We start from the raw sequence: 15,525 nt of genomic DNA on the forward strand, positions 1-15,525 counted from the left end.
TGCTGAGGATTATTTATTTATTCAGCGTATGGCATGTGTGTAACATAGGTCAGGAACCCAAAAGTTGAGCAGCAAATATATATTAAAATTGAAATACAGATACTTATTATTAAGTGCACATTCAGATGATTGAAAACAACATTAAAACAAAGACACAGTGCAATATTGCATGTACAATCTCAATGGTTGCACATGGTATGACCATAGATCAAGTGTGTTTCAACCCAGAGGGTTGTCCTCATCAGAAGAATAAAATGGCACTTGCCCTGAGCCTCTGGCTGCAGCTGCATGGCCTATACTACAAAAGGAGCAGACGAAAATATGAAGAAAAAACGAAATTGCAAATTTTCCATGAGGCAGTGAGGAAGATCAATTTGGGGTCCACCCCCCGGTGTCAGGCATTAGTTAGGTCATTACCATCTTGACCCCCCTTTCCACCCTCGACAGAGGTGGTTGTGGGTTGGATTATTGTGGAATTCTGCCATGTCTGTGCCAGTTCTGTCATTTTTGTCTCTATTTTAATGGGGTTTTATGGGGATTTTATTGGACACTTTGTAACCCACCATGAGCCAGTCTCAGGAGTGGCAGGAAATAAATCTTCTACTACTACTACTACTACTACTACTACTACTACTACTACTACTACTACTACTACTACTACTACTACTACTACTACTACTACTGGCCAGGTTTTTTAAAGAGTTTTTTATTTTCCCCATAATAAAGTCACATAAAAAGGTTGCAGAAGATTCAAATATTCACCCTGGTGATTTTGTAAGTCTTCTGGTACTATGTGATTAACCAAGTTCCTTAATTTAGCCATAAGAGCTCATTCTCTGAGTTTGCTTCCCCCCCCCCCCCCGAGTCTGTGTGGTACTTGCTGCTGCCTCCAATCAGTGGCTATAATGTTAATGGCCAGTTTTGATAAACCATCCTTAGCATAAACCAATAAATGGGATGCTAGAATGAGCTCCAAAAGGCAATTAGCTTTGTAAGACTGTCTCTAAGAATGAAATCCTAAGAGGTACCTCTGTGAAATCCCGTGCTGCAGAACTGCGGACGGATATAGCAGAATTGCAGTCGGATTTTTCACGTTGGGATTCTTATGGGCAGTAATAATTGATTAAAATAGGGTATATGTGTGAATAATTTGGAATAATTTGGAAAGCTGATTTTCATGGTTTATTCTTCTGTCTTGTTAGTATTACATAGAAACATTATAATTTTTTTTGTGTACATCTGCATGGCAAAACAGGCAAGAAGGTTTCCAGGCCCTTGTAAAGGCCACTTCTGGCCCCAGGCTCACGTTGTGCAGAAAACGTAGGATCTTAGATCCTGTGTTTGCCAAGTAATGCAAGCATGAATGGCACAGGGGTTTATGTGTGTGATATTTTGCAGCAAGCAGGAAGAGGTGTGTCTATCTGTATCTTTACTTGCTGCCTTCCCCCAGCAACCACCCTCCCAAGCAGCCATTCCCTCCGCACCCCCCAAATAACACCCTGAGAAGTGTCCAATCAAGAGGAAAACGACCTGCAGGGAAAGCTGGGCGGGGAAGAAATGAATATGGGGGGGGGGGGGGAAGAGCTGGTGTTTTTGTAACCCGTTTCTTACTGCCTAACAGAGTCTCAAAGCTGCTTACACTCACCTACCCTTCCTGTCCCCACAACAGACACCCTGGGAGGTAGGTGAGGCTGAGAGAGCTCTGAGAGAACCGTGACTGGCCCAAGGTCACCCAGCTGGCTGCCTGTGGAGAAAAAGCGGGAAATCAAACCCGGCTCTCCAGAATAGAGGCCGCCGCTCATAACCACTCGACCAAGCTAAGCATCCCCCTTCCCGCCTGCAGTGCTGTTTCTTCCCCATCCCTGTTATTTGGCAAATGTGAAGCTGGGACTTTTGGTTTAGCATCTACTCAGTTCCCCCCTAAGGTGAGCATGAAGAGGTCCTTTCCCTGCATCGTCTCCTGACCTCTGCTGCTGATTTCCCAGGTGTATGTTCTGAAGAGGCCGTTTGTAGACGAGTTCTTGAGGCGGATGGGGGAGCTGTTTGAGTGCGTGCTCTTCACGGCCAGCCTGGCTAAGGTGAGCGGAATGAGGACGGCGATGTTTGGGGGGCTGCGCTAGTGCTTCAAGGCAAGTTAATACTAAGGTGTGAACGCTCACATTGTTAAGGTGGACACTGTATATTTTTAGGCCCAAAATGAATTTGGCACCTTGTATACTTTTTTTTAAAATTGCAAATTCTACCCCAAGGAATACTCAATACCATTAACCCAAATAAATTATTCAAATCTGGCACATTTTGCATATGGTTGCTTATCTTTTTCACTGTCTGTTTGGTGCTCCTATCTGCAGTGAGGGGCAGGAACCTACGCAGACCACTGCAATCCTCAACTGACCATGACAACTGAGCCTTTCTTTGGCTTTTGGAATGGTGTTAGACATCATGTGTTTAAACAGGGCTTAAGCCATCTGTGGCTTGGGCCCTGCCTATCTGAGGGACCGCTTATCTCCTTGTGCCTCCTGCTCTGTGGGTACTAATCTATTGGAGGTCCCTGACCCTAAGGAAGTATGCCTGGCCTCAATCCAGGCCAGGGCCTTTTCGGTCCTGGCCCCGACCTGATGGAATGAACTCCCAAGATAGCTGAAGGCCCTGACGGAGCTATCAGTGTTGCGTAGGGCCTCCAAAATGGAGCTCTTCTGCCAGGTCTTTGGTTGAGGTCAGGGCTAGGAACAATGGGACCCCTCCTCAGGCTGCACTGCAACATCTAGCGTATCATGCCCCAGGGGGTGGGGGAGATTATGCTGTCAATCTTGTTTTATTTTAATGTTTTGTCTGTTCTGTTATGGGATGGGTTTTTATGATGTTTTATGAGGATTTTTATATATTGTACCCCGCCACGAGTATCCGGACAGGGGCGGGCCCAAAAACTGATTAATTAATCATTTCAAAAGCCATGAGTGCTAGTTCCTTTTTTAAAATTGCTGGATTCTGCTTGTATGATCTGCACTTGCAGATGGGTTCCATTCGCCAGGGGATATACCTCTCCTTCGTTTGGGATTTTGCTTGGGTGCTGAACCTTAGTGTGATCTTCTCTGTTTTCACTCTCTTTCTGGCCAGTATGCTGACCCCGTAACTGACCTGCTGGACAAGTGTGGAGTCTTCCGAACCCGCCTCTTCCGGGAGTCATGCGTGTTCCACCAGGGCTGTTACGTTAAGGATCTCAGCCGGCTGGGCCGTGATCTACGCAAGACCTTAATCCTGGACAATTCTCCTGCCTCCTATATCTTCCATCCAGAAAACGCTGTGAGTATTCCCGGAGGAGTCTCCCAGTATCACTGGTCTTCAACCGGTGGGTCAGGTGCTTTGCAAGCTCCTGGTTTGGGTGCTTTTGGAAGGCCCTGCCACCAGGGTGCTTGTCTCAAGAGCATGGGTCCCAGGTCTCCTTTGTCTCTTTGCATGCAACCAAACAGCAAGGCAAAAATCCAGAAGCAGCACTGACTCTGCACTTGTAGCAGCATTTCTCGAGTCCCATGGCACCTTCGAGAGCGACAAAGTTTAATTCAAGGCGTGAGCTTTCGTGTTCACACACACTGCCTCAGAAACGATACCATGAAATGGGAGTAATCAGTTGATACTTGTAGGCAAAGTGTGAGCAGTAAATCGGCATCCAACATAATGAAACCGATTAACAGATTCAAGAGATAGATACAAAAAAACAGCAATCTGGATTTGTTTGGATTCACTTGTGGTTGAGTTCCAAGGGAAGCATTTGGATTCTATTAAGGGGTCTAAAAGGTAAAGGTAAAGGTATCCCCTGTGCAAGCACCAAGTCATGTCTGACCCTTGGGGTGACGCCCTCTAGCGTTTTCATGGCAGACTCAATACAGGGTGGTTTGCCAGTGCCTTCCCCAGTCATTACCGTTTACCCCCCCAGCAAGCTGGGTACTCATTTTACCGACCTCAGGAGGATGGAAGGCTGAGTCAACCTTGAGCTGGCTGCTGGGATTGAACTCCCAGCCTCACGGGCAGAGCTTTCAGACTGCATGTCTGCTGCCTTACCACTCTGCGCCACAAGAGGCTCTAAGAGGTCTACATAGGAGAATAATGAGCAAATAGGTCACTAGTTGCTGACAGCATTTAGCTGAGGCCTTGCCCTTATGTCCCCTTCCTCTCCTCTCAGGCATGGAAGCATCTTAGAGCAGGGGTAGTCAACCTGTGGTCCTCCAGATGCCCATGGACTACAATTCCCATGAGCCCCTGCCAGTATTTGCTGGCAAGGGCTCATGGGAATTGTAGTCCATGAACATCTGGAGGACCACAGGTTGACTACCCCTGTCTTAGGGCATCATCGTCTTTGAAGTACAGCATTTGGCCGTCTTCTCTGTTTGCAGGCCAGAACAAAACGTATCAGTATACCATTCCAAGCTACACTGCATTGTACCAGTCATAGTTACATGACAGTCTCCTTTTTCAGATATGTCCAGTAAGAATCGTGTGTGTAACATTTCTAAGGGTGGGAATCATCTTCCTTTCTGGTCAATACAGTATCTATCGGCTTGCTGCCTGTCGCGTTGCTGGCTGACTCTTCTCCTCCCTTGCAGGTGCCGGTGCAGTCGTGGTTCGACGACATGGCGGACACGGAGCTGCTGAACCTTATCCCCATTTTTGAGGAGCTGAGCGCAGCGGAGGACGTGTATTCCAGCCTTGGCCAGCTGAGGGCGCCCTAAGGCCCTCCCAGCCTGATACCCAGAGGGGAACTATTTTTTTTCACTCAGTGCCTTTAGTAGCGGCGTGGAGGGCTGGGGGGAAGCCGTGCTGGCGTTTTCCCCCTTGACCCCACCGAAAGGCGGATGCAAGGACTTCAGAGGCAGCGGCCTGCCCAGTGGGGCAGGGCTGGTGCATTTTGCAACCAGGGTGTTGCTGAGACCGGTGAACCTCTGGCCTCTTCCATTCAGCAGCGGGGACATGTGGGACAGAGTCCCCATCCCCCAATAGCTCTCGTATCTATGCACTGCGAGGAGACAGGAAGCGACTGGGAGGATGCACCATTTCCCCGCGCGCTACGGCTCTTTCCCTCGCCCTTTCGTCTGCTGCAGGGTTTTCAGCTTGGGTGCGGCTCAGCCCCCCTGCCCCTCCCAGCAAGGCCAAGCTATATGGCTGAAGATTTTAACAGCACTCCATTTCCTGCTTCCCTTGAGAGCACGGCCTAGGCCTTGACATGCAGCCAGGCGAGGCCTAGTGGTTCTACCTTTCCCTCGCCTCGTGGGCGAGGCGAGGTGGCTGTCTGAGCTCTAGTCCCAGCGGGGTGACCTCACGTGGCATCCTGTTCTTCAAGGGACTGGGGGGGGGGGGCTTACCTTGTCTTTGATACCTGCCTACAGGTAAAGTCACACAAGCTCCAGCCATTTTTATGAGGTCTCCTGTTTCACCTTTCCCCCTTCAGGATAGCCAAGCTCACCCTCTCAGGGGCCTGGGCCCATCGTTATGCCATGAACATTGGGGGAACCCAGTAAATTTCAACACACTACCTTGTGCGTCCGCTGTACCTCCAGGTGAAGAGCAACGTCCTTGTCCGCCCCCCTGAAACCCTTCCCACATCAAAACAGCATCGCAGCATAAAGTCTCGGCTGCTGACTTACCAGCTAGAACACCCCACTCCCCCAGCTACACTCCATTTTAGTTGGAGTGGCATTACAGATCTTCCCAGGTTCCTGCACTAGCGTAGCTTCTTGGGGAGACCAAGCAATATCTCTGCCTTAAACTGCACTTGATTTGCAAGCCAGCCCGCAAACGGGACTGTCACGGCGCCGTCCGTCCTTCCACTTTTGTTTGGTGCGGGCACTGGCCTGCAAGGCTGGATGGCACTTCTACCCACAGCCAGATGAGACTTTTGCCCACGGCCGGCTTCCCTGCCACACGCTTACCTCCTCCGGTGGGGCCTGGGCACACTGGACCGCCTCCCTCTCAGGACTCATTCCAAGCTCCATCGCTGTCACTTGAAAGCCCAGCCCTCCGGGGGCCTCAGGGAAAAACGGCTCGTGTCTTAGAAGCTGCGGGAGGAGGGGGCCGCTCCCGGCACACACACAGCCCACCCCATGCGGATCGCCTTGAGTCTCTAGGGGAGCCAGGGAAGGCGCTGCACCTCACCTGGGGCCCTGAAGCTGCTGTCAGCGAGTGAACATGCCTCAGGATTTTTGGGGGAGTTGGGTCAGGCCTTCTCGGAGGACTAGGCCCCAGAGGCCTGGCCGAGCCAGCCTGCATGCGTCCTTCGTCTTCTGCTGCATCTTCTTGAGAAACCAAATGTAGACTTGGGGGTCGGGGGGAATAGTTGCGTTTGTTGTTAATGTTTGTATGCCACAGGGGGTTTCCTCAGCCACCCTTCCCCCTTGCTCTCAGGGGTACTGGAATATGGCCTGGCCTGCCTTTCTTGGTCTCCATTGCCGCATTGTCAACAAACGCTTTCAAAGTGCCATGGTGGGGGGAAACGGGACAACGAAATACGACTGTAAACCAGCTTGCTTTTCTTTCCCCCTTTCCTTTCCGCATAAGCAATACGTTGCAAGTCACTCTGGGGTGAGCGGCTGGAGCCGAGGAGGGAGTTGGGGGGCCACACTTCAGTGCTGTTCCCTCCCCAGCTGCCGCTGCTGACCCCCTGGCTTGACTCCAGTGGGGAGGGGGGAGCCGTAGGGCAGTGTTTCACCTGGATACAGGATGCTCCAAAGGACCAAACCTTTAAGACTTGCTGTTGGTCGGGTGAGCAGGGTAGCTTTTAGCCCGGCCATACTGCTGCTTGAAGCCTCATTGCCGTTCAGAGTATGCCGATGGGCTCCTAGTTGACTTCTGACTCTCGGGTGTGCCTGCACACGTGTGTGTGTGTGTATGTGTGGGGCTAGGCCTTAACCAATGTTTGAGGGGAATCTGCTGCCACTACCCCACCTCCGACACTCTCTTTGGCTCAGCTGCTGGAGGGGGGAGTCGCTCCGACTTTGCAAGTCCTTTTTCTAGTCCGATAAGCGGCTGTTTCTCTCCTAGGCGGAAACAGACCTTTGAACTGTTGCAAAGTCAACGCATGCAGGGAAGAACAGAAGCCCCTTGTGTCTCCTTCCCTTCCCGGTCAAGGCTTTGCCTTCTGTCAGCTGAAGGGAAATGGTCTCTTTTCTGCCCCTCCCGTCTGCTGACCTTTGTCTGGACCTCCTGGCCAACGTGAAGCCGGCCAACGGGCCCTTCACCATGCGCAGCCTCAAGGCTTCCACCTCAGGGGAAACATTACACAAGCAAAGGGCATGCTCCAATGGCGTTCTTCACTCCTCCCAGACAGCCGGAAAATGCTGTCCGCTTGCCAGGCTGAAATATTGGGCTAATGTTAGCCTGAGGTAACCAGGGTGTCCCTCCCCTTCTCCAAATAACACGGTGAATCCATGCTACTAATGCATGGCAGGATCTTTATTAAGCCTTTCCCCCCCCCCTAAATCCGAAGGGGCCCGATGCAGGATGAACTGGAGTGCCACCACTGTTTTGTGTCAACTTGAGTCCTGACAAAAGCACGTGGGGCGGAGGGAAGAGTTTGTCAGGTGGGGGGGGATCTCTACAGACAATCCCACCAGGGGAGGGGGGAGACTTGGTTGGGTGAATTCACCCTTAGGAGGCCACCTGGCTCCTGATCCTAACACATATCTCCCTTCCCCCCCAATGTATTCTTATGGTCAGGCCGGCAAAGGCCTTGTTTAATAGCCATAAATGATGAACCTGGGTCCAGTTGCCATTGTTGGGATTGTGCCTTGATCAAACCCAGCTGGTGGCTTCAGGGTAAAACGACCAGCCCAGGGGCAGCCCTAGCACTTAACAAGGGAGGTGCCTTCTGTAGGGGGGCCGCGCCACTCCCCCTCCGCCAAAGTGACTCCATTGGTTGCTCTGTTCCTCCTGCTTCCGGGTAAGGATCGATGCCCCGTTTTATACGGAGAGTTGTGGCTGGTGATGTTTTTAGCAACCAAGCCCCGGGCTTCCTCTTTCTCCCCATCTCACAGAAGTGTAAAGACATTGGTTGCCTCTGTGACACATTCTCACTTTGCTGGGTTTTTTGTTGTTGTTTTTTTAAAAAAACTATTTTAATTGAAAAAAAATATCTCAAAACTTGAAGCCGGTGCTGCTGCCGCCGTTTCGATCTCTTTCTATTTTTGGAATCTTTGTATTAACTGCAATTTAAAAAAAAATAAAATAAAAAAGCGTAAAGGTACAGCCGGTTGTTTTTCTTAAAACTTCAGGGAAGGTCGGGGTTCTCTTTAGCGTTGCTGGAGACAGCACAGAACAGCTTGTGGTGCTGGGCACGTAACCTGTGAGCCACTTTAATTCTGCCTCACTGCCAGCGGTAAATAAACCCTCCCCTCTAATCCTGTGTCCAAGACTGGGTCGCAGGGGAGGGCTGTGGCTTCAGGTGAAGACTTCTGTGTGGGACAACTTGCTGGCTGCAGATCTAACAGCACAAAAGGAACGACGGCCACTGTTTTCTCCTGCGAACCTGTCACAGGAGTCCGTCCACACATTCAGCGGCCTGCTACCGTGTGGCGAAAAATCTAGGCCTACTTGCATGTGAGAATCGGCTATGAGTGGAATGGCCAATATTGGTCTGGAAAGGTCCTAGAGCAGGGGTAGTCAAACTGCGGCCCTCCAGATGTCCATGGACTACAATTCCCAGAAACCCCTGCCAGCATTGCTGGCAGGGGTTTCTGGGAATTGTAGTCCATGGACATCTGGAGGGCCGCAGTTTGACTACCCCTGTCCTAGAGGTATGTAGGCATTGCCTGCAGAGAGTGGAGTTTGGGAAGGGAAGGGAAGGGAAGGGAAGGGAAGGGAAGGGAAGGGAAGGGAAGGGAAGGGAAGGGAAGGGAAGGGAAGGGAAGGGAAGGGAAGGGAAGGGAAGGGAAGGGACTCCTTGGGTAACTGAAGAAGCCATTTCCCCCAGAGGAGCTGCTTTCTGTAGTCTGCTATTCTGGGAGATCTCCAGGCGCCACTTTGAGACTGGCAACCCTAGCTCTAATTATCACATCCAGAGAAATGCAAAAACTGTTGGCAGACTTGAAATGTACAGCACCAAGCTGCTTAAAATAATGAGATAGTTTTTGTGTGAGGGGGAGGAACGGTGTAGAAAAAGGAGAGATTCCTAACTGTCTTAACTCAGCATTTCTCAACCTTTTTCACTGTTGAGAAACACTTGAACCACTTCAGGCTTTGAGAAAACCCAGAAGTGGCACCAGAGTGCAGAATATGGTTGGGAAGCGTTGCCGTGACCGCACCCACCTGGGGTCCCTCCCCTTCTCACCCTCTTCAGGCCCATCATTGGCTATTTTGGGAGGTGTGGGTGGGTCGACATGACCATATATGGTCATATCACCTGATAATTGCTTACAAATTTTAGAAAATATATTAAAAATTAACTCCTACCCATTCAGGAAACCTTCCGAGGCCATTAACTAACTTCAGGGTTTCATGAAACCCTGGTTGAGAAAGCCTGGTTTAACTTCTGTAGATTCAAGTGGGTCGCCATGTTGGCCTGAAGCAGCTAAACAGACTTAGAGTCCAGGGGCACCTTGAAAAACAACAAATTTTTATTCAAGGTATGAGCTTTTGTGTGCACGTACACTCCCTCTTATGCAATGTCAATACAAATGAGATGCCATTTCTGATGGATGAGTAACATGTTGAAGGGGCAACTGCCAACTGACTGTCTCTGTTAAGCTCCCATACCAGCGCATCTGCAGGCTGGTTGTCTTCCAGACGGAAGCTTCTTCCAGAGAGAGCTGCTACCACCTTCCCTATCAGCCCTGAGGCCCTGTGCCTCAGCTGCGTGGGACTTTTACATACCTTCAACACAGTTGGAAGGTGGCCATCCCTCCTGTAGCAGTGCATGCTCCATTGCTTCTGGCCCAGCCACATTTTCTTCCACTTCGGCCTGTTGTGCAGGAGGCCCACTGACCTCTTCCCTCACCCACAATTTACTGTGAAATTATACCCAGGACAAAGAGTGTGACAGTGAAATTGGGATCACTGTGGGTAGGCAGGTAGTTGTGAGTTCCTGCACTGTGCGGGGGGTTGGACTAGATGACCCTGGAGGACCATCCAACTCTGATTCTATGATTTCAGGGGGCCTCTCAGCCAAGGCTAGGGTTGCCAGCTCTGGGTTGGGAAATTCCTTGAGATTTGGGTGTGGAGCCTGGAGTGGGTGCAGTGTGGGGGAGGGGAGGGATCTCAGCGAGGTAGAACTCCATTGGGTCCATCCTCCAAAGGAGCCATTTTCCCCAGGGGAACAAATCTTGGTCATGTGGAGATCAATTGTAGTGGCAGGAGATCTCCAGGTGCCATCTGGAGGTTGGCAGCCCTAGCCAAGGCACCCTTCAGGTGGTCCCTTGAGCCAGCCTTGACAACTGGACTCGTACAGTTTGAAGAGTGAAGTGTGATAGGCCTGTCAAGGCAGAAGGACTTATGTCCATTTTTAGGCTGCAGGCAAACCACCCCGTATTGAGTCTGCCATGAAAACGCTGGAGGGCGTCACCCCAAGGGTCAGACATGACTCGGTGCTTGCACAGGGGATACCTTTACCTTTTAAATGCTGGTCCTTGGCAGCACCCAACGGACCAGGCCCAGCATGCACCTGAAAGCTACACCGGGCTTGCAGGATAAGGGATCTGTGGAATCCTGTGGCATATTGCCAAAAGAATGGAACAAACCAGAATAAAACAGAAGTCCAGTGGCACCTGAAACAAGATTTATTTATTTATTTTATATCCGGCCTTTCTCTCCAACAATGACCCAAAGTGGCCTACATCTTTTTCTGCCGTCATTTTCTCCTGACAACAACCCTGTGAGGTTGGCTACGGTGAGAGAGTGTGACTGGCCCAACTTTGGTCACCCGGCAAGTTTCCATGGCAGAGTGTGGAATCAAACTTGGGTCTCCCTGCTCTGAGTCTGATGCTCTAATAAACCAAGGATTCCCAATCGTGACCTTTCCCCTCCAGTCTTAATGTTCTTGGCCACAAGCTAGGGAATTGGCCACTTCCATTGCTCTCCCTCTCCCCTCTCAGGCGTGAGTGGGTTTTCTCATAATTTCTATGCCTGGGAAGGGGCGGAGCCTGCATACCTACTTCCACCTTAAATTGCCTCCTCTCCCCCTCCCCTCAGTCTTCCTTGAGCCTGCCTGTTAATGCGGTGGTGATGTCACTTCTAGTGACATGTAATTTTGGGGGGCAGGGCCAGCTGACATCACTCTAGGGTCTCCTTGGAGCCTGAAAAATCTACTGACAGTTTGACTCTCAGAGGGTACGTGGAACATGCCTGCTCTAGGCATACTTGGTCAGGGCCCCGTCCCTCCTTTGCAAACACACAGACACACGCACAAACACAGACTCCCTTCTCTTCCCCCTCCCCCCTTACCCATTGGTTTCCCAACTTCCTCCTTGGTTTCTCCCCCCTCCCTCGCAAACACACATACACACTCCCTTCCCCCCTTCCCCCTCCTGTTTACCTTCTCACCCTTGGGCTGCCTCCACCGCTGCCTTGGCCCCCACTGGCAGCTCAGGCGCTGGCTGGGCCCCCGGGGGCGGCATGGCTGATAGCTAGTCCTCTGGCAGCAGCGCAGCAGGGTGCTGCCTTGACCTCCTCAGCTCCCTTGGACTCTTTTGGCGCACTCCCTTGGGAAGGTCAGGACTACGGACGTCACATCCGTATTCATATCCGTTTGAGGAGGCACACCAGAAGATGTTCCACATCAAAAAATATTTCAGGGGCTCGTCCATGATCAAAAGGTTCAAAAACCCTCCTCTAAACCAACCTTTTGACCATGGAGGTACCACTGAAATATTTTTCAGGCTTCAGAGTACCAGGAAGTGATGTCAGCTGGGCACACCTCCATCCCATTCCTCCCCCTCGGAAATGAGAAGAGCCTTAGGAGGCAAAGCTTTAAATAACCCTGGCCCCTCCCCTTCCTACTCCTTCTAGGCCCATCATTGGCCACTTTAGGAGGGAGCAGGTCAACCTGCCCAAATAAGGGTATAATTCTTTTTAACCTTTTTCTTTCTCAGAGTGGGATGGTTTTCTCCAGCCGCCATTTTGAAAACCCCTATGCTGCGTTACCATGGAAAGGTCTTCATGGTGCTGTATGGCAGGGGTATGCAGCAAATGCTGGCAGGGGCTCATGGGAATTGTAGTCCGTGAACATCTGGAGGACCACAGGTTGACTACCCCTGCTGTATGGTACCTAGGTATCATGACTGGGAAACCCTGCCCTAAACTCCATTCTACACTAGATATCTAGACTACATATACTCTGTAAGGTGCTACCGGACTTCTGTTTTGCTACAGCAGACTTGACCCAACTCCACTCCCCACCCCCATAAGACACTGAGCCAGCCTCTGACTCCTGACTCTTTTCTTGGAAGGACAGAAGCCGAGGCGCCTTGGAATGCAGCCACGGCCTCGATTTAACATTTTTGCCTCTCGGTTCCGAGCAAACCACTCTAATGTGGTTACGTCCCCATCTCCTCCTGCACATCCCCCCCCCCCCATGCCCGCGGCACTGAATTATTGATGGACTGGTGCACTTTAGAAAAACTGATGGGAAATGGGTGTGGTGATGGTGGTGATGGTGGACAGGGAGTGAAGGCGGCCTTGGCAGTTCTCTCTGTGGCTTTTCACATTTCGGGGCTCTTCCCCCCTCCCTTGAACAGAAACAAATAGATGCTTTCCCTAAACTAATCCAAGCTATCAGTCCAGGCTGGCGCTGATTGGCCCAGGCAGCAGATATGCAGAGAAGTTGCAAACGCAGGCAAATTATAAACTGAGTGGGTTTGGAAGAAGCCCTGGCTGACGTGAACCTCACAACTGAGGGGGAGGGGTTTGCTTGCTCTTTACGGGACAGCTTGTGTTCTGCAACCCGGAGCTAGTGGGCAGGAAGCCGCAGCAGACCCAGGTAAGTCCCACCAAGCTTCCCAGGATGGGAAGTTCAGAGTGGGTGGGGTGTGGAAAGTATATATGGGGACCCAGCCAGACGGTTCTGTTGAATAAAAGGATGGAGAAGAAGAAAACAGCTGGAGCTTTCCTCTGTGTCCTAGAGTAACCTTGATTTCTTGGATCAGAAAGGGAAAAAGAGGGGAAGGTCTCTTCAAAATCCAGCTACTGATTTTCCAAAATGAGTTTGCCAGGACTTAAATTTGCTTGGAATGGGAATCGTAAGGTACCTCCTTTGTCCTCCACCTTCCATCCTTGGCACTCAAGGTGGCATACAAGTGGCACTGCCTTATTGTGTCTCAACAACAGTCATGCAGGGTGGGTTAGGCTTAGACAGAGTGGCATAGCAAAAGCAGCCTGCAATTTGTTCACCTGGCTGAACAGCGATTTTATCCTTCAAGGCAGGTTTCCCAGAGATGTGTAGGGGTGGGGCAGGGCTACCCAGTGGCAAGCAAAAAGTCTTCTTTGTGTGCTCAGAAGCACACTCCTTCCTCCACCTGACCCAGGGCTGAACACTGGCTATAAAGGCAAATATGTGGTCTGAGTCATGACTCAGTTTGAGCCCTGTTTCCGTGGTGCTCTTGTGGGATTACCTGGCAGGGCCATCGACTGGAACATTTTGATGGCCGCTTCAGCAACAGAATCTGAATTAAGTTCGCCAGTGACTCTCTGAGAGGGATGAAGCGACAGCCATCAAACTCAGCTCCATAGCTGAGGTTTTAAAAAGGGGTGGGATCGGGGTTGCCAACCTTCAGGTGGCACCTGGAGATCTGCTATTACAATTGATCTCTAGGGATCTCATTGGAAGCAGGCCAGATGGATCCATATTTATGCCGTCTTCAAAAACCAAATCTACAAAGAGCCTTTTCTTTGGCCAGATGTGACACTAGCCCTCAGCAATCCTTTTAGGAAGATTTCAAGAAATAGCAAATTCTATTTACACTGTATGTAGAACGAACAATTTTGCATGTGCCTTTTAAATTGCCCTTTCTACGTAGATATCCATAAAAAATGCTTAAGCCCCGTTTGTTGAATAAGATGAGGCTTTCTGATCGTTTAAAGATTTCCTTCTTTTTGAACAATTACAACTCTGAAATAACAAAAAGCATGGGTAAATTTTTGCAAGGTGCTATGAAATTGTATCAGGATAAGTGCTACAGACCACTTACTACATGTTTTTTTTTTCCCTCTGGGTTCTTTGTATTCGTTCTGTCATTTTATTCAACTTTGACCTGGATATTTATTTATCCTAATGTTACTGAGGGTTTCATATGCCGATAAAAGATTTCTGTTCTCCAGACAATCAACAGCACTTCCCCTGGAGAAAATGGCCACTTTGGAGGGTGGAGTCTACAGCATTGTACCTTGTTATGGCCCCTCCCCTCCACAGACTGTGTCTTCCCCCAGGCTCCTCCCACCTCCCAAAAAATCTCTAGGTGTTCCACACCCCAGAGCTGGCAGTGCAAGGTGAGGTTGGGTGCTCTGAACCAAACAAACTGAATCTGGTGATTTATTTCCAGGAGTCTCCCATTCTCCATTCCCTTATTCTGACTGCCGTATTTTTTTTTACATTCAAATATGTTTCAACAAGAATTCGGCTGATAGATCAAGGAAAGGCGGGGAGGCACTGAACAGAGAAAGATTAGGAGCCCTGCTTTTTTTTCCTTTTTTCTTTTTTGACAGCCCCTGACGGCACCTCTGGGAATTTGGAATGGTGGATTAGGAGAAAGGAACCCTGGGTTCAACTCCTCCTTCGCTGCAAAGTTTACAGGACAGCTTTGGGCCAGTCCTTTTCTCTAGACCAACTTCACAGGGCATGGAAGAGCTATTAGGCCTGCCAGCCAAGAGCTCCTTAGAGCTCCTTAGAAGAAGGTGGGATAAATGCTGAATAAATAGGATTTCCAACCTATTTATTGTCAGCCAATTGTGGCTGACAATTTCCCCTTATGACTACTGATCGTCGGGTGACAACAATCAGTTCTCCTGGGAGAAATGGCCATTTTTGGAAAGTAGACTCAATTGAATATATCCCAATGGAAGTCCCCTCCCCAAATTCAACCCTCATCAGACTCCACCCCCCAAAAAATCTCCAGGTTATTCCCCGACCTGGAGCTGGCAACCCTATGAATAAGTGAATAAATAAGACCTATTTTGAAGGAGGAAGCAGATAGTGTCATTCTAAGCATATTCATATGAATCTCAAACCTACTGACTTTGATAGACTGAGAAGAGGGTAACTCTGCTTAGTTATGCTGCTACCCTTCCAAAAAGTCCTAGTTTGACATTGAGATGGAGAACAGCCCCTAAATCTCCAGTATTTCCCAATTCAGAGCTGGCAACCCTAACTCCCCAAGCATCCGTATTGGGCATGTCTATAATGGCAAGGGTTTTCTGTCAGCTTGTCCTTGTGTCTCCCCCCCATAAAATGAGATTGTAGTTTGGGGTAGAAGAGGAGTTTCGTTTCTTATACCTCACTTTTCTCTACCTGAAAGAGTCCCAAAGTAGCTTACAAACAACTTTCTCTTCCTC

The 15,525-nt window shown here is 49.9% G+C and overlaps 2 protein-coding genes across 4 annotated transcripts in view; both read left to right on the plus strand.

The window, feature by feature from the left end:
* The window catches only part of CTDSP2 (CTD small phosphatase 2), a 61,423-nt gene extending 53,190 nt beyond the window's left edge, over positions 1–8,233 (plus strand). For all 3 annotated transcript variants that reach the window (XM_077328946.1, XM_077328948.1, XM_077328947.1), the window contains 3 exons: positions 1,986–2,078; positions 3,118–3,303; positions 4,602–8,233. In XM_077328946.1, the coding sequence (XP_077185061.1) occupies positions 1,986–2,078; positions 3,118–3,303; positions 4,602–4,727 (405 nt within the window). In that variant the 3' untranslated portion in view covers positions 4,728–8,233. The remainder of the gene's footprint in view (positions 1–1,985; positions 2,079–3,117; positions 3,304–4,601) is intronic.
* A 4,608-nt stretch (positions 8,234–12,841) lies between these two features.
* AVIL (advillin) overlaps positions 12,842–15,525 on the plus strand; it is a 42,702-nt gene continuing 40,018 nt past the window's right edge. The window contains exon 1 of the mRNA XM_077328951.1: positions 12,842–12,958. The gene's annotated coding sequence lies outside the window, so the exon portion shown is untranslated. The remainder of the gene's footprint in view (positions 12,959–15,525) is intronic.

Source organism: Paroedura picta, chromosome 3, assembly GCF_049243985.1.
Source record: "Paroedura picta isolate Pp20150507F chromosome 3, Ppicta_v3.0, whole genome shotgun sequence".
Lineage (NCBI taxonomy): Eukaryota > Metazoa > Chordata > Lepidosauria > Squamata > Gekkonidae > Paroedura > Paroedura picta.